Below are 26,942 nucleotides of genomic sequence, written 5' to 3' on the forward strand. Positions count from 1 at the left end.
ACTAAACTAGGAGGCACCTGTCACTACCTAAACTGGAGGGCTCCTTGCGCTACCTAAACTATCCAGGCCAGCCAGCCCAGCATCACCACCAGCCAACCAGCCCAGAATCGCTGCCAAAAAGGCCACAGCATCACCACCAGCTAGGCCAGCCCAGCATCACCGCCAGCCAGGCCAGCCCAGCATCATCCCCACCTAGGCTAGCCCAGCATCATCCCCAGCCAGGCCAGCCCAGCATCATCCCCAGCCAGGCCAGCCCAGCATCATCCCCAGCCAGGCCAGCCCAGCATCACCGCCAGTAGAGGAGAATTCAAAAGCCAGGTGAGAGGTGCCTACCATATTAAGAGGGCATTCTGCCTATTTATGTGAAATGCTGTCTATTTATGTGCCTCATGATTGCTGAATTTGTCTTGTTGGGGGCCTCATGATTGCTGAATGTGTCTTGTTGGGGGCCTCATGATTGCTAAATTTGTCTTGTTGGGGGCTTCATGATTGCTAAATTTGTCTTGTTGGGGGCCTCATGATTGCTGAATTTGTCTTGTTCGGGGCCTCAAGATTGCTGAATTTGTCTTGTTGGGGGCCTCATGATTGCTGAATTTGTCTTGATGGGGGGGCCTCATGATTGCTGAATTTGTCTTGTTGGGGGTCACATGATTGCTAACTGCGAGACTATGGAAAAAGCTGAATCATCATCAGATGAGACAATGGCATTAAACTTACTTTTTTAGTTTTTATAAACAGAAAATTAAAATTGGGAGGTTTTAAAAAGATTAATACATTTTTCAGGAGTAGGATGAATGAAATTGTTTATCTTCACAGTTTATTTTCAACTTGGATTTTCCATAATGTTCATGTATGAGTTAAAACATTTGTATTTAGTTTAAATTGCCATGTTGGCACTTTGCGATAGATAAGTGACTTTTGGGTTGCAGTTTGAACACTCGGCCTCCAAAAGGTTTGCCACCACTGTCCTAGTCTAATGTCCCACTATTGCTAAATTCACGTAAATTTGGCCCCACCCGTGACCACACCCACATTCTGGTCCTTGGCCACACCCACTTTTCGGCGCGGCGCGCGTAAAAAAAATGGTATTTGACACCAGATAGGCTTAGCAAGATATATCATGGTACCTCCAATTTGTGCTGGAGACAATGTGGGATGATAGGTACTATCGATCATATCTTTTGGTACTGTCCAAAAGTTTCTATTCTATGGAAATCAATTCAATCCTTAATTTATAAGACTATAAAGAAACATATCCCACTAGATCCGTGGATATATTTATTGGGAAAACCAGCTTCAGGTTTAAAGTCGCACACCCAACGTATGCTTAACAATCTCCTCACTGCAACTAGATTAACTATAGCAGCATTCTAGAAAAGGAATTCATGCCCTAGAGTAGAGGATGTGATAAATAGAATTAAAAATATAAGATCTATGGAATATTTGACCTCTTTAGTTCAGGAAAAAGAACAATTTAAAAAAGTCTGGGATTACTGGGATCTGAATGTAGAGGGGGAGGGAAGGGGGAGATTTGAATCAGATTGTTACCTTGCCTTTAAGTGATATATATTATGTCTTGGCTCTATGAGAGAATCTATATGGATGTCTTCATCTTTTGTCTCTTTTTCTAGACCCATATGATGCTTTAGGTCTCTTTTTTCTACAGCATTTTATGTGATGGACATTTTACTAAGAAGAGAATCGTACCTGCATATGCTTTTATACAATGCCCTATTTTCTTAATTCAATTGATGTAATAACCACACATAGACATAGATGATGTTTATAGTTGCTTTTATTGTGTTCCTCTTTTGAGCAAAAATGTCTATGTGTTGAACTGGAGATAGGTACTGCATTGTTCATGACATTCTCTTGCAGTTAATAAAGAGTTATAAAAAAAAAAAGACCAGTTCCGGTTTTCAATCCGAATATGGACGGATACTGGGGTCGGATATCCGAATTGAATTCGGATTTCAAAATTTCAAACTCAGATATCCGACCCGGATCGGATATCTAGGTATCCGGATCCGAATTAGTTCCAGATAGTGAAAAGTGGTAAGTTTCATATCTTCAGTGTTGTCCCATAAAAAGATATGATAAAACATACCGGTACGTGCTTATCTTCTATTTAAGTCAGGTCTAAGAAAAATAACATAGCATTTAGGAAGAAAAATACAGCATAATAACCCAGCACTGGAAGACAAGATTGCAAATATCTCCACCGCCACCATGTTGATTCCTGATGAGCTCAGATAGGTGGGAACAAATGCTGTCCACACACTGAGAAATATTAGCATGCTGAAACTTATGTTTTTGGCTTCATTATACCGATCTGGGAAATCCTTAGCTAGAAATGCAGTGGCCAAACTTGTCAGAGCTAAGAGTCCAATGTAACCAATTTCTAAAAAGAAAGCCGGGACTGAACCCACATTGCATACTAAGACCACTGTATCAGTGTCTATGCTGACATCTGGAAATGGTGGAGAAGATGAGATCCATGAGACTGTTAGTAAGATCTCAGCTAGAGAACAGAGACAGATCATTGTTATGGACCACCTAGTCCTCAAGAGTTTCTTCAGTTTACTTCCAGGCTTTGTGGCATTAAAGGCAATTAGAACAATCAAGGTTTTAGAAAATATAGTGGAGACTGAAACTGTGAAAGCTACTCCAAAAGCTGTTAGTTGGAGAAGACAACGTATACTAGAGGGCTGACCCATGAATAGCAATGGACAGAGGAAACTGAACATCAGGGAAATAAGAAGGATGTAACTCAGAGTCGGATTGTTGGCTTTCACAACTGGAGAAGCTTGACATTTCCAAAATGTTCCAAAAATAGCCACTGTTGCACTGAAGAGCAGCAGACTGAAGAGTGTAATCAGAATGCTTAAACTTTTCTTGTAGGTAAGAATTTGGATATCCTTTGGAATACACTGATCTCTGTTGTGATTGTGTTTCTCAAACGTGGAACACTTGAAACATCTTTGGGAGTCTGAAAAATGGAATTAAAGTAATTTTAATATTTTTTTTCATCTAGGGAGGTCAAACATTTAGGGGTCTCCTTTTTAAAGTTGTTTCACAGATGCCACTATGAACCCCCCTTTCCAGAGGCTTACACCCACAGGCCCGGGGGTAGCTAACCTAGCCTCTCTCGGAGAACCAGAGGTTGGGATGAGGTTTTTGTCCATGGTCCTTTGGGAAGAGGGGGAGGCTTTACCACCATGTTTTCCACAGCACCCATATCATGGACCATGCAGTCTGGTATAGCTCAGAGTGCAGAGCCTCACACAGTCTGGACTCCAAATTCTGGCTATGCCAGCCTGCATGGGTGATAAGTGGTTAAAAAGGCTTGGAAGGGATGACCCCTTGTTTATTTTTATGCAAATAATAGGTATGTTTGCCAGGGATCCTTATACAGCAGCATTGCGGCTGTACAGTTATCCCCGGCAAAAACATTGCAACTTACTGTGGATTGTCGTTGCTCATTACACTATCAGTGTGCTAACAGGAAACCCCGGCAGGAAATTCACTGCCTTAGCTCGGGATATACAGTATGTAAATCTGCTGTGCTGATGGGTGGGGATACATTATTTAGCTAGCAAATTTAATGATTCTAGCATGTATGGGAGATGTGCCATTTACTTCAATGCATTTCAACCAAAAATATACTGGCAAATTCACGAAAATGTGAAATGCAGATTTTAAAGTGAAATACGTGGCCATTTCACCCAAAAAAATGTTGGTAAGCAAAAACAGCCCAAGATGCCGAGACCCACGAGATTTAATTTTCAAATGCCTTATAGCCACAGTAAAAGAACAGCACAACTGCAGTACAATGGGAATACATTTGTCTATTAAAGTTGTGGTGTGTTTATGGCAGTGTTGCTTGTGAATTTTTTAATGCGATTTTAAAAAAAATATTTGCAAAAATACATTGTATTTTCATAATACGGTCAAAGAAAACAATTTTTTACCGCAAAAATTCACAAAAAGCATTAAAACTGTTATTGTTAGTGCAGATATCTGTGAGAAATGCAAAAAGAAACCCCACAAACTTATTAAAAAATTGATTTATGATGGCATGTTTTCTCGAAATTTGAATTTTACATAATTTTTTTCCAAAAATAATGCAAAAAGAATATCAGCATTTTTGCTCATTACTGGTTTATGGTTTGTTGGTAATGTGGTTCATGTACTCAGGTCTGATGATGGAAATAGAGTTCGGTTACCAATAAGAGGAGAGCAAGCAGGTAACAAAGGAAATTGGGAAGTTGTAGAGGCCACCTACCACATTCTTACAAATAACTTTATTACCAGGCAGAAGCAGGGCACAATACCGTTTTAAGAATATAAAAGAAATGTTGTAGGCATCTTCTCAGTTAGTAGGATCAATCCGGAAAACTCATTTGAAATCATTAGAGTGTCACTGTCAGAAGATATGTGGTGCAACCTATAATGGTTCAGTGTAGCCAATAGCGATGAGCAGGGACAGTCTCAGGAAATGGACATCTGTCCCTGCATGTGCAGGAGCCAAAGCAGAGGGGTTAACTCACTGAAACCACCACCTCTCAATGATGAGGCTGAGGGGGGTGTAGCAACACCCTAAAGAAAAGGACACAGAAACAACAAATTTGGGAGCCCAAAGAGCGTAGTATGTTCAAATAAAGGGAGAGAAAAAAATAATATAAAAAGGGCTACTCACAAAGGCAGGTTGCAGAGGGGTAACCAACCACTTGAATCAGGTGGAGACAATGAACCCGACTTGACTCGGGGTGTCCAGCCTGGACTGGGGATGGTCGCTCTCTTATAAGGTAAAAAACTGTTTCAAACTATGGTGTCCACCATGTCAGGCCAGAACAGACCCCACTCACCACAAAGTGTGTTCAGAATTGGGCTGAAGAGGCACCAATCCACCTCTCTATCTTTCTCTCTATCTCTCTATGTTCAAAACTGTAACTTTATCTGTAAAAATAGAAGTGTTAGAAAATGGAGAGTAGTGTGGAGTGTCTCTTTGAGAGGTGCAATTGAGGTAAAGAGGAGCCCAGATGTGTATAAAACTAGGTTTAAACCAAGGATAAGATTCAAAAGTAGTAATGCGGTGGTTTACCTCAAGAATGACAATCTCTTGGGACATAAGGCGCCTTTTGTCTTTTGGCTCATTTACAACGGGACTGTTATTGGCCTGAGGAGGCGGGCTTGCACCGTGAAATGCGTTGCCTTTGCACTAATAAGCATCTCTGTCCCAAGATATTGTCATTTTTGAGGTAAGCCACCGCATTTCTTCTTTCAAATCTTATCCTTGGCATTAACCTAGTTTTATACACATCTGGACACCTTTTTACCCCAATTACTCCTCTTAATGAAACACTCCACACTGCTCTCCATTTTCTAACACTTCTGCCTTCACAGATACAGTTCCAGTTGTGAACATGGAAGTGTTGGAAGATAGAGAGGCAGATGGAGTGTATTGGCTATTTGTGTAACATGCATTTCCATAGCAATGCATGTGTTACTCATGTACCATAAGTTGTGCTGCTAATTACACAATGCAAACAACTCTGCTGTTTAACCCCCCAGGACCGCCTCATGCCAATGGGCGTGGCCGCGGTGGCAGCCCCAGGACCGCCTAACTCCAACTGGTGTCAAGTCCTGGGGCTGCAGTTTGCAGGAGATTGCGTGCATGCTGCGCGTGCATCTCCTGCTTGGGGGCGGAGCTCCGCCCCGCCTTCAGTCTGTTAGATGGCAAAACCGGCATCTAATTAACATGTACAGCGCTGCAATCAGCAGCAGCGCTGTACTGGGGACAGCCATGTGACACGGCTGTCCCCTCCTGAGGCTGTTGGTGGGGAGAAAAGTGTGTGTGTGTGGGGGGGGGGGAATCACTAGTGTGCTATGTTGTGCGGCCCTGCAGCTTGGCCTTAAAGCTGCAGTGGCCAATTTAACTAAAAATAGCCCGGTCTTTAGGGGGGTTTAGCACTGTGGTCCTAAAGTGGTGAAAGTACCAGTAATATTGCCATGCACTGTCTGTCTGAGCTTGTGTACAACAATAATGTATTACCAGTTGAGTTGGATATTTCCCCATCTGGGCACTGGACACAGTCATAGCAACATGGAGATTCCTTGTCCCGTTTCACTTTTCTGTATCCCGCTTTACAGGACTCGCAACACACACTTTGCGGCATCTTGGTGCAAAACAGACAAAAGTAATAAATAAGGGCATGTAGGCATGGTATATGTCAGTATTGCATTTTATTTGATGTGCTACATTAACCAGTTCCGTACCACTGGTTCATATATATACACCCCTGGAGACTTCACTCAACACCCAGGGGACAAATGTACACATATCCGTTTGTTTACCAGTCGCCGCGTCGCAGAGCCGCCATTCCACCGCAATCTTGCTGTTTTGTGCTCAGGGAATGAGAACAGCTTGTTCTCAAACCCGATCACAGTGTCTGTAATGGATGAGTGCCTGCAACAATGAGGCACAGCTTCTCATTCACAAAACCCGAACGTAAACAGTACTTCCCTATATTGTTTATAGCACATGGAAGTAAGTGTAGTGCCATCTTGTGGCCAAAAATTAAAAATTCACTCTAACACAACATTACATACACAAAATATCCTTTCCTATAGTTACCAAAATAAAACCCTTGTAAAAAAAAAAAAAAGACACATTATTAAAAAAAAAACATACAGTAAATAGTTACCTTATAGACTTTTAAATATGTATGTCATGAGGGTATATTACTGTTGATTTTGCAAATAAAGGCTCATAATTATTGTGATAGGATTAAAAATCACAAAACGGAAAAAAAAATACAACTTAAATTCCAGATAAAATATTATCACCAAACATTGTACTATGGCCACAATTGTAAACATTGTAATAACCAGGACAAATGGGCGAATAAAACATGTGGGTTTTATGTATCCAAGCACACTTTATTTTAGCTGTCGCCCATCCATGGAGCTTAGTCTTTAAACAAGCGCTGCAAGTGCAAAACTGTTGTCGACCATCTCTCCTTGTGTCAGCTTTAGAAGGGTGATGTATATTTGATGAAACATCTGCATATGTTACCATGTACATCTGACTCATAACAACTACATTAAATGGAAGCTTCCTTTCCTCAGCTTCCCACATTGTCTTTCTTAAAGAGAACCCGAGGTGGGATTTAATTATGCTAGTGGGGCACAGAGGCTGGTTGTAGTGTTGGGCGAACAGTGTTCGCCACTGTTCGGGTTCTGCAGAACATCACCCTGTTCGGGTGATGTTCGAGTTCGGCCGAACACCTGACGGTGCTCGGCCAAACCGTTCGGCCATATGGCCGAACTAAGAGCGCATGGCCGAACGTTCCCCGAACGTTCGGCTAGCGCTGTGATTGGCCGAACGGGTCACGTGGTTCGGACCCGAACGCGCTCTGATTGGCCGAACTGTCACGTGGTTCGGGTAAATAAATACCCGAACCACGTCATATCTCCGCCATTTGTCTGTGGGTTTAGCTTTGGGTAGGCAGGCAGGGTAGTTCGCGCTCCAGCCACGCTAGCCAGGGTCCCCCCCAGTCATTGTGTGTCGCTGCTGGGAATAGTAGTACACCGCTCGCTCAGCATTCTGTTTACTGCCACTCTGTGTACCTCGCTCAGCCACACTATATAGCATTCTGTTTACTGCCACTCTGTGTCTGCTGGGAATAGTAGTACACCGCTTGCACAGCCACACTATATAGCATTCTGTTTACTGCCACTCTGTGTACCTCGCTCAGCCACACTATATAGCATTCTGTTTACTGCCACTCTGTGTCTGCTGGGAATAGTGGTACACCGCTCGCTCAGCCACACTATATAGCATTCTGTTCACTGTTCTGTGTCTGCTTGGAATAGTGGTACACCGCTCGTTCAGCCACACTATATAGCATTCTGTGTACTGTTCTGTGTCTGCTGGGAACAGTAGTACACCGCTCGTTCAGCCACACTATATAGCATTCTGTGTACTGTTCTGTGTCTGCTGGGAACAGTAGTACACCGCTCGCTCAGCCACACTATATAGCATTCTGTTCACTGTTCTGTGTCTGCTGGGAATAGTGGTACACCGCTCGCTCAGCCACACTATATAGCATTCTGTTCACTGTTCTGTGTCTGCTGGGAATAGTGGTACACCGCTCGCTCAGCCACACTATATAGCATTCTGTTTACTGTTCTGTGTCTGCTGGGAATAGTGGTACACCGCTCGCTCATCCACACTATATAGCATTCTGTTCACTGTTCTGTGTCTGCTGGGAATAGTGGTACACCGCTCGCTCAGCCACACTATATAGCATTCTGTTCACTGTTCTGTGTCTGCTGGGAATAGTGGTACACCGCTCGCTCAGCCACACTATATAGCATTCTGTTTACTGCCACTCTGTGTACCTCGCTCAGCCACACTATATAGCATTGCGTACTCTGCCAGTCAGTGTGTATATTGCTGGGATCAGTAATACTCCACTCACCGTCAACCACTATATGAGCTCAACATGAGTTCCCCAGAGACCTCCGCTGTGAGCAGCACTCCCAACAACAGCAACAGCCAACGCCCCACGCAAGCTATAACATCCACCCCAGCAGCCAGTGGTCAGCAGCAGCCCTCCCCGGAGGAGAACGTTGTGTCCATCAGTCCGTCGCCAGAGCGATTAATGAGGGCTGCCATTGAGGAGATGATGGGGCCTGATGTGGAGGAGGAGGTCTGGCTCAGGCCAGCATCCCAAGTTAATGTTGAGGACGATGAGGGGTCTGTGTCTGGGGATGTTGGGGTGGCAGAGGTGGTGGGTGGGTCAGACTCAGGAGAAGAGTTGTATGATGAGGATGATGATCGGGACCATCTGTATGTGCCTCAGAGTCCGACCCCGGAAAACATGTTGTATCGTGTGTTTAGGTACTAAAATCTGCGTTCCCTCCCAGTAGTGTTGGGCGAACAGTGTTTGCCACTGTTCGGGTTCTGCAGAACATCACCCTGTTCGGGGTGACTATATAGCAGACTATATAGCATTGTGTTTAATGCCACTCTGTGTACACGGCTCAGCCACACTATATAGCATTGTGTTTACTTCCACTCTGTGTCTGCTGGGAACAGTAGTACACCGCTCACCCGCCACTGTATAGCATTGTGCTCTGTGTCACTGCTGACAATAGTGGTACACCGCTCACCCACCACTGTATAGCATTTCTGTACTGCCACTGTACTGCTGCCAGTCAGCGTGTACTTTAAGGATAAGTGAAATGAGGAAGAAATCCGGTGAAAGAGGGAGGGGCAAGGGAAGAGGTGTTTCCCCTGACGGTTCACGTACAGGCCACAGGGGAGCACCCAAGAAAACCCACTCAATACTGCCCATGTTGTCCAGGACAACAACCCTCACAGATCCAAAAGAACAGGACCAGATAATTACTTGGATGACCTCTCAAGCGTCCAGCAGTGGGTTAAGCAGCACCAGCACATCACGCACGAGGTCCGAGTCCTCAGCCAGTTAAAGTCTGGGCTTTCTTTGAAGACTGCACTGAGGATGTTACCATGGCGATTTGCAAGGTGTGCAAGACCCGCCTGAGCAGGGGGAAAAGTATTAACAACCTCTCCACCACCAGCATGAGCCGCCACATTCTATCCAAACATCCCACTCTGTGGGCAAACGCGGCAGGACAGGGTACCACCAGCAACACTGCCTCCCTTGGGTTCACCAGACTCACCACCAGACCCGCCTCAGCAGCAGCAGTAGCCCAGCCATTGCGTGGTTCACAACATTCACAAACATCAGACGATGCTGACACTGTCACTTTCCGGACTAGTGCTCTTGAGGTCTCCCAGTGTTCATCAAACACAACAACCAACAGCCCTTCGGTGTGCAGCGCTACGGTTGAGTTGTCTGTTTCTGAGATGTTTGAGCACAAGAGGAAATTGCCAGCAAATGACCCCCGGGCCGTGGCAGTAACAGCCAGCCAGCATAGCCAAGCTTCTGGCCTGCGAAATGCTGCCATATCGAGTGGTGGAGACAAACAGCTTCAAGGGCATGATGTCAGTGGCCATCCCACGTTACGTGGTTCCCAGCCGCTACCACTTTGCGCGCTCTGCAGTGCCTGAGTTGCATGAGCACGTGGTCAGCTAAATAACCCGAAGCTTGAAGAATGCCGTTGCCTGCAAGGTTCACCTCACCACTGACACCTGGACGAGTGCGTTCGGCCAGGGTCGATACATCTCCCTTACCGCGCACTGGGTGAACCTTGTGGAGCCTGGCAGCGATTCCTCACCTGCTACGGCGCGGGTGTTGCCCACGCCGCAAACAGCTGGATAACAACAGCAGCACCTACCTCTCTGACTCCTTCTCCTCCAACGCATCTCAAAGCTGTACCTCATCCGGAAATGCTAACCCAGCACCAGCAGCAGTAGGATCGTGGAAGCAGTGCAGCACAGCTGTTGGCATGCGTCAGCAAGCGTTGCTGAAGCTGATCTGCCTTGGGGATAAGCAGCACACAGGGGAGGAAATTTGGAGGGGAATAAAGGAACAGACGGATTTGTGGCTGGCACCGCTGGACCTGAAACCGGGCATGAAGCTAGACACCTGGCACGAACTGGCAATGTACGCAATAGAGGTGCTGGCTTGCCCGGCAGCCAGCGTTATGTCGGAACGCTGTTTCAGTGCTGCCGGAGGCATCATCACAGATCGGCGTATCCGCCTCTCCACAGAAAATGCAGACCGTCTGACTCAAATTAAAATGAATCAATCCTGGATTGGAAACGACTACGCAACACTCCTGGACCCCAACCAAGTAACATGACCGATGAACATCTGGGATGGTTTAGCGTTTCCGGTCCCTGTTTATTGAACCTCTCATCTGTATTACATTTATGACTGCATGGCGGCAAAAAGCATTGCTGCTATATCCGCACGCTTTTTGTCCTCATGCAAGGCCTGGGTTGTTGTGTCTCACAAAGCGTGGCCTTCTCCTCCTGCGCCTCCTCCTGTTCCATCACGTGTGCTGCTGCTGCTGCTGCTGCTGGGTTAGCGTTGCCGCGTGGTCCCTGTTTATTGAACCTCTTATCTTTATTACATTTATGACTACATGGCGGTACAAAGCATGCTATCCGCACGCTTTTTGTCCTCATGCAAGGCCTGGGTTGTTGTGTCTCACAAAGCGTGGCCTTCTCCTCCTGCGCCTCCTCCTGTTCCATCACGTGTGCTGCTGCTGGGTTAGCGTTGCCGCGTGGTCCCTGTTTATTGAACCACTTATCTTTATTACATTTATGACTGCATGGTGGTACAAAGCATGCTATCCGCACGCTTCTTGTCCTCATGCAAGGCCTGGGTTGTTGTGTCTCAAAGCGTGGCCTTCTCCTCCTGCGCCACCCTCCTCCTGTTCCATCACGTGTGCTGCTGCTGGGTTAGCATTACCGGTCCCTTTTCCTGGAACCTCTTATATGTATTACATTTATGACTGCATGCCGACAAAAAGCATGTTACCTGTGCAAAGAAAACAGACATTTCCCGCATTTAAAAGACAGTTTTCCCTTTGAAACTTTAAAATCGATTTTCTCAAAAACTATAAGCTCTTTTTGCTAAATTTTTTTTTCCTCTTGTACCCACTCCCAAGGTGCACATACCCTGTAAATTTGGGGTATGTAGCATATAAGGAGGCTTTACAAAGCACAAAAGTTCGGGTCCCCATTGACTTCCATTATGTTCGGAGTTCGGGTCGAACACCCGAACATCGCGGCCATGTTCGGCCTGTTCGGCCCGAACCCGAACATCTAGATGTTCGCCCAACACTAGCTGGTTGTACACACTAACACCAGCCTCTGTTGCCCCATGGTGTGCCTCCAAGACCCCCCTGCGCGCCGCTATACTCCCCGCAGTGCTAGCGACAAGCAGCGTGTTGCCAGCACAATGTTTACCTCTGCCTTTCTGTTAGTGCCGTTCCTCCGCCTCCTCCGTATCGGCGCTACCCGCCCGCGTCCCTTCCCTCCCGCTGATTGGAGGGAAGGGATGAGGGCGGGTAGCGCCGATATGGAGGAGGCGGGGGAGCGGCGCTAACCGACAGGCAGAGGTAAACATTGTGCTGGCGACACGCTGCGTGTCGCTTGCACTGCGGGGGCTTTAGCGTCACGCAGGGGGGACATGGAGGCACACCATGGGGCAACAGAGGCTGGTGTTAGTGTGCACAACCAGCCTCTGTGCCCCACTAGCATAATTAAATCCCACCTCGGATTCTCTTTAAATTGATGTATCTAATTACTACTGCTTGGAGTGAATACACGGTGTGGATAGGAACATTGTACAGTGTCTGTGTTGCCTAACCCAGGTCAGTTTTGAGTGTGAAGGTTTTCCTTTTCTATTTATGATTGAAGAATTGTTTTAAAACCATAGTGGCTGAAAACTGAGAAATAATGATTTGTTTTCCTTTTTTTCTAATTATTCCCTTTAAGATGCATATAAAGAAAAAAAAATTCTTATCAAAATGTACCAACCAAAGAAAGCCTAATTCATGGAAAATGAATCAAGATATAGATCATTTCAATGTGATAAGTAACAATAAAATTATGGGCTAATGCATGGGAGGAGCATGATGTGAAAATCGCTCTGGTTGTTAATGGTAAAAAACCTGTGGTTGGGAAGTAGTTTAACCACTTAAGGACCACAGTCTTTTCGCCCCTTAAGGACCAGAGCCTTTTTTTCCATTCAGACCACTGCAGCTTTCACGGTTTATTGCTCAGTCATACAACCTACTATCTAAATGAATTTTACCTCCTTTTCTTGTCACTAATACAGCTTTCTTTTGGTGTTATTTGATTGCTGCTGCAAGTTTTGGTTTTTATTATATTCATCAAAAAAACATGAATTTTGTCAAAAAAAATGTTTTTTTTTTACTTTCTGTGATAAAATTTGTCAAATAAAGTAAAATTTCTGTATACATTTTGGTCCAAATTTATTGTGCTACATGTCTTTGATTTAAAAAAAAAAAACATTCAGTGTATATTTATTGGTTTGGGTAAAAGTTATAGCGTTTACAAACTATGGTGCCAAAATTTTCCCATTTTGAAGCATCTCTGACTTTTCTGAGCACCTGTCATGTTTCATGAGGGGCTAGAATTCCAGGATAGTATAAATACCCCTCAAATGACCCCATTTTGGAAAGAAGACATCCCAAAGTATTCACTGAGAGGCATGGTGAGTTCATAGAAGATTTTATTTTTTGTCACAAGTTAGCAGAAAATGACACTTTGAGACAAAAAAAACCCTAAAAGTTTCCATTTCTGCTAACTTGCAACAACAAAAAAATGAAATCTGCCACGGACTCACTATGCTCCTCTCTGAATACCTTGAAGTGTCTACTTTCCAAAATGGGGTCATTAGTGGGGTGTGTTTGCTGTCCTGGCATTTTGGGGTGATAAATTGTAAGCACCCCTGTAAAGCCTAAAGGTGCTATTTGGACTTTGGGCCCCTTAGAGAAGTTAGGCTGAAAAAAGTGCCACACATGTGGTATTGCCATACTCAGGAGAAGTAGTATAATGTGTTTTGGGGTGTATTTTTACACATACCCATGCTGGGTGGGAGAAATATCTCTGTAAATGACAATGTTTGATTTTCTTTACACACAATTGTCCATTTACAGAGAGATTTCTCCCACCCAGCATGGGTATGTGTAAAAATACACCCCAAAACACATTATACTACTTCTCCTGAGTACAGCGATACCACATGTGTGGCACTTTTTTGCACCCTAACTGCGCTAAGGGGCCCAAAGTCCAATGAGTACCTTTAGGATTTCACAGGTCATTTTGAGACATTTGGTTTCAAGACTACTCCTCACGGTTTAGGGCCCTAAAATGCCAGGACAGTATAGGAACCCCACAAATGACCCCATTTTAGAAAGAAGACACCCCAAGGTATACAGTTAGGAGTATGGTGAGTTCATAGACGGTACTTTTTTTGTCACAAGTTAGCGGAAATTGACACTTTGTAAAAAAAAAACACTATAAATCAATTTCCGCTAATTTGTGACAAAAATAAAATCTACTATGAACTTGTCATACACCTAACGGAATACCTTGGGATGTCTTCTTTCTAAAATGGGGTCACTTGTGGGGTTCCTATACTGCTCTGGCATTTCAGGGGCCCTAAACCATGAGGAGTAGTCTTGAACCCAAATGTCTCAAAATGATTTGTGCAATCTTAAAGGTACTCATTGGACTTTGGGCCCCTTATTGCAGTTAGGCTGCAAAAAAGTGCCACACATGTGGTACTGCCGTACTCAGAAGAAGTAGTATGTGTTTTGTGGTGTATTTTTACATATACCCATGCTGGGTGGGAGAAATATCTCTGTAAATGACAATTTTGTGATTTTTTTTTTACACACAATTCTCCATTTACAGAGAGATTTCTCCCACCCAGCATGGATATGTGTAAAAATACACCCCAAAACACATTATACTACTTCTCCTGAGTACGGTGATACCACATGTGTGACACTTTTTTGCAGCCTAGGTGCGCTAAGGGGCCCAAAGTCCTATTCACAGGTAATTTTGAGACATTTGGTTTCTAGACTACTCCTCACGGTTTAGGGCCCCTAAAATGCCAAGGCAGAATAGGAACCCTACAAGTGACCCCATTTTAGAAAGAAGACACCCCAAGGTATTCCATTAGGAGTATGGTAAGTTCATAGAAGAATTTATTTTTTGTCACAAGTTAGTGAAAAATGACACTTTGTGAAAAAAACAATAAAAATCAGTTTCCGCTAACTTTTGACAAAAAAAATAAAATCTTCTATGAACTCGTCATACACCTAACGGAATACCTTGGGGTGTCTTTTTTCTAAAATGGGGTCACTTGTGGGGTTCCTATACTGCCCTGGCATTTTAGGGGCCCAAAACCGTGAGTAGTCTGGAAACCAAATGTCTCAAAATGACTGTTCAGGGGTATAAGCATTTGCAAAAATTTTTGACAGGTGGTCTATGAGGGGCGAATTTTGAGGAACCGATAAGCAGGGTGGCCTCTTAGATGACAGGTTGTATTGGCACTGAAGTGCAGGAAGCGCAGGATGTTCTCAAATCGTGACCTGGACATGGCAGCAGAGAACATGGGCATGTGATTGATGGGTGTCTCAGGGGGTGATCAGAGGGGAAAATAGATGCAATCAATGCACTGGGGAGGTGATCGGAAGGGGGTCTGAGGGGGGATCTGAGGGTTTGGCCGAGTGATCAGGAGCCCATATATAAATAACACACCTGATTCAATGCAAATAACACATGTTACCCTAAATGTAGAGGACTAAATTTAAAACTTAACCTTTATTAATGTTTCTAAAATGGAATCTATTTTGCTAATATTTGCAAAAGATGTGACACATGGGTGGGAGGTATTGTCACGGTCAGAAAAAAACACCCTCCACTTCCCCACTAGTAATTTATAAACCCTACACAAAACTCGACATGTTTCATTTCCTCTATGGGAAATTTCGTCAGGAGTGAAAAGTGCTCAGTGCTAGAGTGCCATAGTGCTAAAATATAATTACAGTATAAATCACATAACTAATACAACATCAGCAAAGTAACAGAGTATCGGCCGCAATCCTACAGCCCGCTAAGGAAGTAACCGCTCCAGCCTCCCTTTTATAGTATACTGGATAACCTCCAGGAATCATGGGTAGGGCGGGTACTGGAAACGCCCCTCAGAGGGGTGTGTGAATAATATTGATTGGTCCCTATGAGCCCACATGGGGCAAATTAGGGCCTGATCTGATGGGTAGGTGTGCTAGGGGGTGACAGGTGGTGACAGGAGGTGATTGATGGGTGTCTTAAGGTGTGATTAGAGGGGGGAATAGATGCTAGCAATGCACTGGCGAGGTGATCAGGGCTGGGGTCTGAGGGTGTTCTGAGGGTGTGGGCGGGTGATTGGGTGCCCAAGGGGCAGATTAGGGTCTGATCTGATGGGTAGCAGTGACAGGTGGTGACAGGGGGTGATTGATGGGTGATTAGTGTGTGATTAGATGGCATAACAGATGTAAACAATGCACTTTGGAGGTGATCTAAGGGTGTGTTTGCGGGCGATCTGATGGTGTGGGTGGGTGACCAGATGCCCGTAAGAGGCAGTTTAGGGTCTGATCTGATGGGTGGCAGTGACAGGTGGTGACGGGGTGATTGGTGGGTGATTGACAGGTGATTGACAGGTGATTGACAGGTGATTACAGGGGAGAATAGATTATACAGTACACGGGGTGAGGTCTGGGGGGATCTGAGGGCATTCTGAGGGTGTGGGCGGGTGATTGGGTGCCTTAGGGGCAGATAGGGGTCTGATCTGATGGGTAGCAGTGACAGGTGGTGACAGGGGGTGATTGATGGGTGATTGATGGGTGATCAGTGGGTGATTAGATGGCAGAACAGATGTAAACAATGCACTTTGGAGGTGATCTGAGGGTGGGTCTGCAGGCGATCTGATGGTGTGGGTGGGTGATCAGATGCCCTTAAGAGGCAGGTTAGGGTATGATCTGATGGGAGGCAGTGACAGGTGGTGACGGGGTGATTGACGGGTGATTGACGGGTGATTGACAGGTGATTAACAGGTGATTACGGGGAGGATAGATGTATACAATACACAGGGGGGTCTGGGGAGGATCTAAGAGTGTGTGGGGGGGGGGTGATCAGGAGCCCCCAGGGGGCAGTTTTGGAGCTAATCATAAAAATAGTGTTGACAGATAGTGACAGGGAGTGATTGATGGGTGATTGGGTGCAAACAGGGGTCTGAGGGGTGGGCAGGGGGGGTCTGAAGGGTGCTTTGGGCGATCAGAGGGAGTTTGGGCAGATCAGTGTGCTTGGGTGCTTACCTGCGTGGCTGCAGCCTGCCCTGGTGGTCCCTCGATCACTGGGACCACCAGGGCAGGAGGCAGCCTGTATAATATGCTTTGTATACATTACAAAGCGTATTATACACTTTGTATGCGGTGATCGAGCAGCTAGCAACCCGCCGGCGCTTCCGAACGGCCGGCGGGTTACTGTGCAAGGGGGCGGAGCCTGTCGCTGGCGGCTGATCGCGTCACAGATGACGCGATCGCCGCATAACCACGCCCACCCACCGCCGATGGGCATATTGTGGTCGTTTGGGCCCAGCCCTTGCCGCCGCCCATCGGCTGTGGGCGGTCGGCAAGTGGTTAAGAGGATCTGTAACCAAGGATTGAACTTCATCCTAATCAGTAGCTTATACCCATTTTCCCATGAGAAACCTTTACCTTTTCTCCAATAGATCATCAGGGATGTCTGTATGGCTGATATTGTGGTAAAAGCCTTCCCACAGTGTGATTTTAGGCCCTAGGTCTTGACATCACATTGTGGGAGCCTTGTTGCATTGTGGGAACTGTGGGGGCTGTCTTCAACTGTCAAGAAACCAGTACCTCCCTCTTTGCATATGTATAGTTTTAAAAATGCAACCTGTTCGCCTATTGCATTGTTGGGGGGCATGATTATAGAAAATGGCAGTTGGTGCTGTCTGTTTTTTTTTTTTCCATGTTTGCCAGTAGTAAAGATAAATACATGCGTGCTGATTGTGGATCATGTGAAATTGGTTTTCTGCACTGATTGTTATTCACATTACAATCCGGATTACTTCAGGAAGAGCCTTATTTTTAGATGACTACTGTACTTGTGACCTATATGAAAAATATATATGGTTTGGTCACTGGTAACCTGATGAACATTTTCATATTTCTTTTATGGGGTTGACCTAAACCACAGCACCATCATTGCAATTCTCAGTAACGGAATGTCCTGCACTATTCATGTCTGATATAAATGTGATCCATATTCTTTAAGGGTTGCAGAATGTGTTATTATTATTTGTGTGTGATGCATATTCCCGGGGATGTGGACCGGTCATATATTTGAGACTAATATTTCCCCCAAATGTAAGGGGTCAACGAACCTCTAGAGCAGGGGTTGCCCCTGAGTTCCACCCTTTAAAACTTGATCCTACATAAGGAAGAGACTGAAATCTTTTCAAAGGTCTTTATTTACCAACATCTAAAGATTGCAAGCTAGCAAGAGAACCCCAGGCTAGCTTCCATTTTTGACTGAATTCTGAACAAAGGAACTTTCCATTTTGTTTGGACTTCTCCAAGCCTTCGTCAGGTGAGACTCACCTGATGAAGACTTGGAGAGGCGAAACGCATTGTGACGTCAGTAGCAGAGGTTCGTTCACCAGAGTGCCAGCCTGCCTTCCCTCTTCCAACTGGGACTGACCACTTCTGGCCATAGTGACAGAGACAGGACCCACCTTGTGATTCACAAAGGGTTTTTACCCTTGAGATGTGATTTTAACTTCCAATGTCTAGTAAGTGCAATGGTTTATTACGGGTGTGAATAAAACTTTTTTTATATGTGCTTCACGAGCCAGCACTTTTCTTCTCCTCTCTACTGTTTTAAGTTTAAGCTGCCTGTCACCCGGGCCAAAACAGCTGCAGAGGATCGTGATAAGCACAAAGCCCTTGTTCATTTACCAGCACAATGAAGCACAAGATTGCACATCACTTTATGTGACTTCCAATGTAAGTCTGCACACAGCAGAGTGAACAGATCCAGAGTTGGAGGGGTTAAAGTTCTGCTGTGCTGCACTGCCAATTAAAGTGTTTGAGAGAAGTGGGTAGCAAGAAATGCCCCAAGTACACATAGGTGCCACCAGTATTAGATATTTAGATGTAGCCCATAGTATCAGATAGTCAGAAAGCCCACCCTAGTAGTAGGTAGTCAGGGCATTCACCCCAAAATTAGGTAGCCAGAGGGCCTACATGCAAAACAGTGAGTAGAGTCTGTGGGGAGGTAACATACCTGACCACACACAAGCAACCCAATCTAGATTCATCCTCCTCAGCCTCGGAGTCTTAATACTACTGGTACAGCAGGTCACATGAGGAGTGATGCCACTGTAGCCATTGAGATGGGTTGCTGAGAATAAAGTGAGATGGGATGCTGAGAATAAAGTGAGATGTGTTGCTGGATTGCAGATGGGTAAGTTACCTCTCCAAAGAATCCGCTGGTGACTAGTTACTTGTGTGACTCCGCAGTACATGAGACCTCCAGTGAGGCCCTTGGTCCCCGAATGGTACAATAAGGTCTGATGCAGCTGCATCAGCTGCCTTGTAGGTAATCTGGCCTAAAGCAGTTTTCTCATGGCCCCCATGCAGACACATGGGCCACTGTTACACCACCATTATTCATGACTTCAAAGTGAACCCGAGGTAAAAATAAACCGATGAGATAAACAACTGTATTTATCCTCCTACTCCTAAAAATGACTTTCTTAAAGTGTACCACAGATGAAGCAACCTGTTATAATTAACACTATGCACAAATAGGGACATGAGAACAGACACTTACCCTGCTGTCTTTTTCATGCTGATCTGCCATGTGAGCTTGTAATCCCTTCTGTAAAACCACCAACTGAGCTCTCAGTCGGCTGCTTCATTAGGGAGTTCAATAACAGTGAGAGCAGTCTGCTCAAGCCCGCCCCCCTCTCTACCTGTGTTTTCCCTATCTGTGAGAGCAGCCTGCTCAAGCCCACCCCCCTTTCTGTCTGTGTTCTCCATATCTGTGCACAGAACGGTATCACAGAGAGCAGTGCCTGTGATAAGAGAAACAGTTCAGGAAACATAGATTTATTTATCTATGCAGCTTACTAATGTCAGGGCTTGAGTTACTCACTTATCTCTCCCAATCTGAGCTAGGAACATACAGGTCCAATTACCCTTTCTCTGAAACAAAAGGCAATCACGGCTTCTGCAGTATTAGCAACCTTTGATCTGTGTACAATTATCATTATTTAAGTATTTGCATTCCACAGAGAGACACTGCTCTAAGGGCAAAAGTGATTACAGCTTCACACCACAGCACAATACTGATGATGACTGTACACAAATCAAATGCAGCAGCAGCTGTGCTTGTGTTTTGTTTCATCTGTATTAGTGCCATACAGTTACAGAGCAGACAAGAGACACGACATGTTTCGGGCGTAGCCCTTCCTCAGGTATGGAAGGGCTACGCCCGAAACATGTCGTGTCTCTTGTCTGCTCTGTAACTGTATGGCACTAATATAGATTACTTGAAGAAGCTACTTGTGTGCTGTCTCCTTATTGTGGTTAAAGTACAAGTGAGTGCAGGAGTGGTGTACCTGCGGGAGTTCAGCGCCGGCTTCCAGGCCTGGAGAAGAAGAGGCCTGTGACCAGGGCCGGATTTAGGACAAGGCAACCTAGGCCATGGCCTAGGGCACCACAGGAGCAAGGGCACCAAAGCAGCAGGCTAAACTGGTGCAAGCTTGCAAATGCTGCAATGCAGGGAGATCAGGCGAGCGCCTGACCGCAGTACTCTGCTGCTAGCCGCCTGTGCAGCAGCCATCTTGCTCTCTGTGCACGTTTGCATTGTGGCCGGCGGCTAAAGACTTAGGCAGCATTAGAGATGGAAAGGAAGGAGAAGCGTCTGCACTGGAGATGAGTGGAGAAATGAGTGACACAGATTGGCTGCTGTGGTGTGAAGGCGAGCTGGCTACCTATACTGAAGGGGGGGTGGGAGAAGGAGGGATTAAGGGAGTCATCTGGCAACCGATACTGGAGGAAAAGGGGGGAGGGGTCATCTGGCTACCTATACTAGAGGGAAGGGGGGAGGGGTCATCTGGCTGCCTGTACTAGAGGGAGGGGGGGGAAGGGTCATCTGGCTACCTATACTGGAGGAAAGGGGTCATCTCGCTATCTATACCTAAAGGGGGCGGCTGGTGACAGTGGCCTTGGGCGGTAAAGAGTACAAATCCGGCCCTGCCTGTGACAGGTGTGTGAAGTGTGAGTTCTACAGCCTAATGACGGTGGCCATCTTGGTTGATTTTAGACACAATATAAAAATGAAAAAAAAAAAATAAATAAAATAATGAAATGAAATGAGCATGGGAGAGCAGCAAAATTTACAGTAATAGCATGTATTTTGCATGCATTTTTTATATACAGTACAGGCCAAAAGTTTGGACACAGCTTCTCATTAAAAGAGTTTTCTTTATTTTCATGACTATGAACATTGTAGATTCACACTGAAGGCATCCAAACTATGGATTAACACATGTGGAAGTATAGTACATAACCAAAAAGTGTGAAACAACTGAAAATATGTCATATTCTAGGTTCTTCAAAGTAGCCACCTTTTGCTTTGATTACTGCTTTGCACACTCTTGGCATTCTCTTGATGAATTTCAAGAGGTAGTCACCTGAAATGGTTTTCACTTCACAGGTGTGCCCTGTCAGGTTTAATAAGTGGGATTTCTTGCCTTATAAATGGGGTTGGGACCATCAGTTGCGTTGTGGAGAAGTCAGGTGGATACACAGCTGATAGTCCTACTGAATAGACTGTTAGAATTTGTATTATGCCAAGAAAAAAGCAGTTAAGTAAAGAAAAACTAGTGGCCATCATTACTTTAAGATGAAGTCAGTCAGTCCGAAAAATTGTGAAAACCTTGAAAGTGTCCCCAAGTGCAGTCTCAAAAACCATCAAACGCTACAAAGAAACTGGCTCACATGCGGACCGCCCCAGGAAAGGAAGACCAAGAGTCACCTCTGCTGCGGAGGATAAGTTCATCCGAGTCACCAGCCTCAGAAATCGCAGGTTAACAGTAGCTCAGATTAGAGACCAGGTCAATGTCACACAGAGTTCTAGCAGCAGACACATCTCTAGAACAACTGTTAAGAGGAGATTGTGTGAATCAGGCACTCATGGTAGAATATTTGCTAGGAAACCACTGCTAAGGACAGACAACAAGCAGAAGAGACTTGTTTGGGCTAAAGAAAACAAGGAATGGACATTAGACCAGTGGAAATCTGTGCTTTGGTCTGATGAGTCCAAATTTGAGATTTTTGGTTCCAACTACTGTGTCTTTGTGCGGCGCAGAGAAGGTGAACGGATGGTCTCTACATGTCTGGTTCCCACTGTGAAGCATGGAGGAGGAGGTGTGATGGTGTGGAGGTGCTTTGCTGGTGACACTGTTGGGGATTTATTCAAAATTGTAGGCATACTGAACCAGCATGGCTACCACAGCATCTTGCAGTGGCATGCTATTCCATCCGATTTGCGTTTAGTTGGACCATTATTTATTTTTCAACAGGACAATGACCCCAAACACACCTCCAGGCTGTGTAAGGGCTATTTGACCAGGAAGGAGAGTGATTAGGTGCTGCGCCAGATGACCTGGCCTCCACAGTCACCAGACCTGAACCCAATCGAGATGGTTTGGGGTGAGCTGGACCGCAGAGCGAAGGCAAAAGGGCCAACAAGTGCTAAGCATCTCTGGGAACTCCTTCAAGACTGTTGGAAGATCATTTCAGGTAGTGGTGCTCAAATACCCCTTTTCAAAATTCGAGTTAGGTCGAATTCGAATAGTAAATTATTCGAGATCAGTCGAATATTCGAGTCGAATAATTTTTACTATTCGATTCGACCTCGGAATTCGAGCTCACTATTCGAGTCGGTATTCGAGCTCATTATTCGAGCTGACTATTCGAAATGGCCTTAAATAGCTTCCAACACTTGTTTTGAGGGTGAATGATGCAAGAAACCTCTTTTTTTCCAAGTAACAACAGCAAGTGATTATGTGGGGATGTTCCTTTAAAAAAAAAAAGTTGAAAAGAGAAGTTGTGTCCAGAAATTTGTTCAGTACTGTATATACTTCTTCTTCTTCTTCTTTATCTTCTATATCTTCTTCTTCTTCTTCTTCTTCTTCTTCTTCTATATCTTCTTCTTCTATATCTTCTTCTTCTATATCTTCTTCTATATCTTCTTGTTCTTTTATATTGTCTTCTTCTTCTTCTTCTTCTTCATCTTCTTCATCATCATCTTCTTCTTCTTCATCTTCTTTTTCTTCATCTTCTTCATCTTCTTCTTCATCTTCTTCTTCATCTTCTTCATCTTCTTCTTCATCTTCTTCATCTTCTTCATCTTCTTCTTCTTCTTCTTCTTCATCTTCTTCATCTTCATCTTCTTCATCTTCTTCTTCTTCTTCATCTTCTTCTTCTTCTTCTTCTTCATCTTCTTCATCTTCTTCTTCATCTTCTTCTTCTTCTTCATCATCTTCTTCTTCTTCATCTTCTTCATCTTCTTCATCTTCATCTTCTTCATCTTCTTCATCTTCTTCTTCTTCATCATCTTCATCTTCTTCTTCATCTTCATCTTCTTCATCATCTTCATCTTCTTCTTCTTCATCTTCTTCATCTTCTTCATCTTCATCTTCTTCATCTTCTTCTTCATCTTCTTCTTCTTCTTCTTCATCTTCTTCATCTTCTTCTTCATCTTCTTCTTCTTCTTCTTCATCATCTTCTTCTTCTTCATCTTCTTCATCTTCATCTTCTTCATCTTCTTCCTCTTCTTTTTCTTCATCATCTTCTTCTTCATCTTCTTCTTCTTCATCATCTTCATCTTCTTCTTCATCTTCATCTTCTTCATCATCTTCATCTTCTTCTTCTTCATCTTCTTCATCTTCTTCATCTTCATCTTCTTCTTCTTCTTCATCTTCTTCTTCTTCTTCTTCATCTTCTTCATCTTCTTCTTCTTCTTCTTCTTCTTCTTCTTCATCTTCTTCATCTTCTTCTTCTTCTTCTTCTTCTTCTTCTTCTTCTTCTTCTTCTTCTTCTTCTTCTTCTTCTTCTTCTTCTTCTTCTTCTTCTTCTTCTTCTTCATCATCTTCTTCTTCTTCATCTTCTTCATCTTCTTCTATATCGTCTTCTTCTTCACTTATTTCTCTTTTCAAATTTTTTTTTTTAAAGAAATGCAGCTATTTTTGAGCGTAACAAATAGCTGGTGGCGCACGCATGTTGGAAGCGCCATTGTATGTGCTCCCTGGCAGTGGAAACACACAGACAGCAGGAGGTAAATTCAGCAGTAGAGTTGGGCCGAACCTCCGATTTTAGGTTCGCGAACCGGGTTCGCGAACTTTCGCGGAAGGTTCGGTTCGCGTTAAAGTTCGCGAACCGCAATAGACTTCAATGGGGAAGCGAACTTTGAAAAAAAAAAAAAATTATGCTGGCCACAAAAGTGATGGAAAAGATGTTTCAAGGGGTCTAACACCTGGAGGGGGGCATGGCGGAGTGGGATACACGCCAAAAGTCACCGGGAAAAATCTGGATTTGACGCAAAGCAGCGTTTTAAGGGCAGAAATCACATTGAATGCTAAATGACAGGCCTAAAGTGCTTTAAAACATCTTGCATGTGTATACATCAATCAGGGAGTGTAATTAAGGTACTGCTTCACACTGACACACCAAACTCCACTGAACAGAACAGGTATGCAGTGGCGGGTTCACTGAACAGAACAGGTATGCAGTGGCGGGTCCACTGAACAGGTATACAGTGGCGGGTCCACTGAACAGAACAGGTATGCAGTGGCGGGTTCACTAAACAGGTATACAGTGGCGGGTCCACTGAACAGAACAGGTATGCAGTGGTGGGTTCACAGAACAGGTATGCAGTGGCAGGATCAATGAACAGGTATGCAGTGGCAGGATCACTGAACAGGTATGCAGTGGCAGGATCAATGAACAGGTATGCAGTGGCAGGATCAATGAACAGGTATGCAGTGGCAGGATCAATGAACAGGTATGCAGTGGCAGGATCAATGAACAGGTATGCAGTGGCAGGATCAATGAACAGGTATGCAGTGGCAGGATCAATGAACAGGTATGCAGTGGCAGGATCACTGAACAGGTATGCAGTGGCAGGATCAATGAACAGGTATGCAGTGGCAGGATCAATGAACAGGTATGCAGTGGCAGGATCAATGAACAGGTATGCAGTGGCAGGATCAATGAACAGGTATGCAGCCAGGGACAAGCTAAGGCTAACTAATCTTTCCCTATGAGAGACTGCAGTAGCTCGCCCTACTCTAACTAATGCAGGCACACGAGTGGCCACGGCCGCCGCTGCCTGCCTATATAAGGGGGGGTGGGGCTCCAGGGGCTAGTGTAGCCTAATTGGCTACACTGGGCCTGCTGACTGTGATGTAGAGGGTCAAAGTTGACCCTCAGTGCATTATGGGGCGAACCGCAATGGGGCGAACTTTTCCGCAATAAAGTTCGCGTGCGGTACCCGCACGCGAACCACCTAGGTTCGCGCGAACCAGGTTCGCCGGCGAACCGTTCGGCCCAACTCTATTCAGCAGCAGGAGGAGGAGGATGAGTGTGTGGCAGCAGGCAGTCAATGAGGCAGGCAGCGTGACATAATAGCCCTGGTACCTAGCGGTGATACCAGGGCTGTAAATAAACACAGCAGGCAGGAGGTCCCAGACAGCGGTCGTGCAGCCCACATTGTGTCCAATACACAACTGGGACAACACAGTTTTCAACCCGGGCACCTCAGAAAAATTAAACCTTTTTTTTTTTTTTATGGTTTTGTAGTTTTGTTTTTACAACAAATTACACAGACAGATATAGCTATTTTTTGACGTAATAGCTGGTGGCAGAGTGGCAGCAGAAGGTAAATCTGTGTACCCTGGCGTTGGGAAACACAGACAGACAGACAGCAGCAGCAGCAGCAGGAGGAATGGAGGAGTAATGTGAGCAGCTATTGTTTGACGTAATAGCTGGTGGCAGAGTGGCAGCAGAAGGTAAATCTGTGTACCCTGGCGTTGGGAAACACAGACAGACAGCAGCATCAGCAGGAGGAATGGAGGAGTAGTGTGAGTGTGGCAGCAGGCAGGCAGCGTGACATAATAGCCCTGGTACCTAGCGGTGATACCAGGGCTGTAAATAAACACAGCAGGCAGGAGGTCCCAGACAGCGGTCGTGCAGCCCACATTGTGTCCAATACACAACTGGGACAACACAGCTTTCAACCCGGGCACCTCAGAAAAATTAAACCTTTTTTTTTTTTTTTTATGGTTTTGTAGTTTTGTTTTTACAACAAATTACACAGACAGATATAGCTATTTTTTGACGTAATAGCTGGTGGCAGAGTGGCAGCAGAAGGTAAATCTGTGTACCCTGGCGTTGGGAAACACAGACAGACAGACAGCAGCAGCAGCAGCAGGAGGAATGGAGGAGTAATGTGAGCAGCTATTGTTTGACGTAATAGCTGGTGGCAGAGTGGCAGCAGAAGGTAAATCTGTGTACCCTGGCGTTGGGAAACACAGACAGACAGCAGCATCAGCAGGAGGAATGGAGGAGTAGTGTGAGTGTGGCAGCAGGCAGGCAGCGTGACATAATAGCCCTGGTACCTAGCGGTGATACCAGGGCTGTAAATAAACACAGCAGGCAGGAGGTCCCAGACAGCGGTCGTGTAGCCCACATTGTGTCCAATACACAACTGGGACAACACAGTTTTCAACCCGGGCACCTCAGAAAAATTAAACCTTTTTTTTTTTTTTATGGTTTTGTAGTTTTGGTTTTACAACCAATTACACAGATATAGCTATTTTTTGACGTAATAGCTGGTGGCAGAGTGGCAGCAGAAGGTAAATCTGTGTACCCTGGCGTTGGGAAACACAGACAGACAGCAGCATCAGCAGGAGGAATGGAGGAGTAGTGTGAGTGTGGCAGCAGGCAGGCAGCATGACATAATAGCCCTGGTACCTAGCGGTGATACCAGGCCGTAAATGAACACAACAGGAGGTCCCAGACAGCGGTCGTGCAGCCCACATCGTGTCCAATACACAACTGGGACAACACAGTTTTCAACCCGGGCACCTCAGAAAAATTAAACCTTTTTTTTTTTTTATGGTTTTTTGGTTTTGTTTGTAAAACAAATTACACAGATATATAGCTATTGTTTGACGTAATAGCTGGTGGCAGAGTGGCAGCAGAAGGTAAATCTGTGTACCCTGGCAGTGGGAAACACAGACAGACAGCAGAAGGGCAGTACACAGCAGCCCACTGTAGGTGTAAAATGTGTGGCTGCAGGCGACGTAATAGTCAAAGTGAAC

General features: G+C 45.1%; 1 protein-coding gene across 1 annotated transcript in view; it reads right to left on the reverse strand.

The window, feature by feature from the left end:
* Positions 1-2,117: 2,117 nt before the first annotated feature.
* The window catches only part of LOC137504607 (vomeronasal type-2 receptor 26-like), a 53,148-nt gene continuing 28,323 nt past the window's right edge, over positions 2,118-26,942 (reverse strand). The window contains exons 3-4 of the mRNA XM_068233191.1: positions 6,056-6,179; positions 2,118-2,989 (exon numbers count right to left, since the gene is read on the reverse strand). Of these exons, the coding sequence (XP_068089292.1) occupies positions 2,118-2,989; positions 6,056-6,179 (996 nt within the window). The remainder of the gene's footprint in view (positions 2,990-6,055; positions 6,180-26,942) is intronic.

Source organism: Hyperolius riggenbachi, chromosome 4 (assembly GCF_040937935.1).
Source record: "Hyperolius riggenbachi isolate aHypRig1 chromosome 4, aHypRig1.pri, whole genome shotgun sequence".
Lineage (NCBI taxonomy): Eukaryota > Metazoa > Chordata > Amphibia > Anura > Hyperoliidae > Hyperolius > Hyperolius riggenbachi.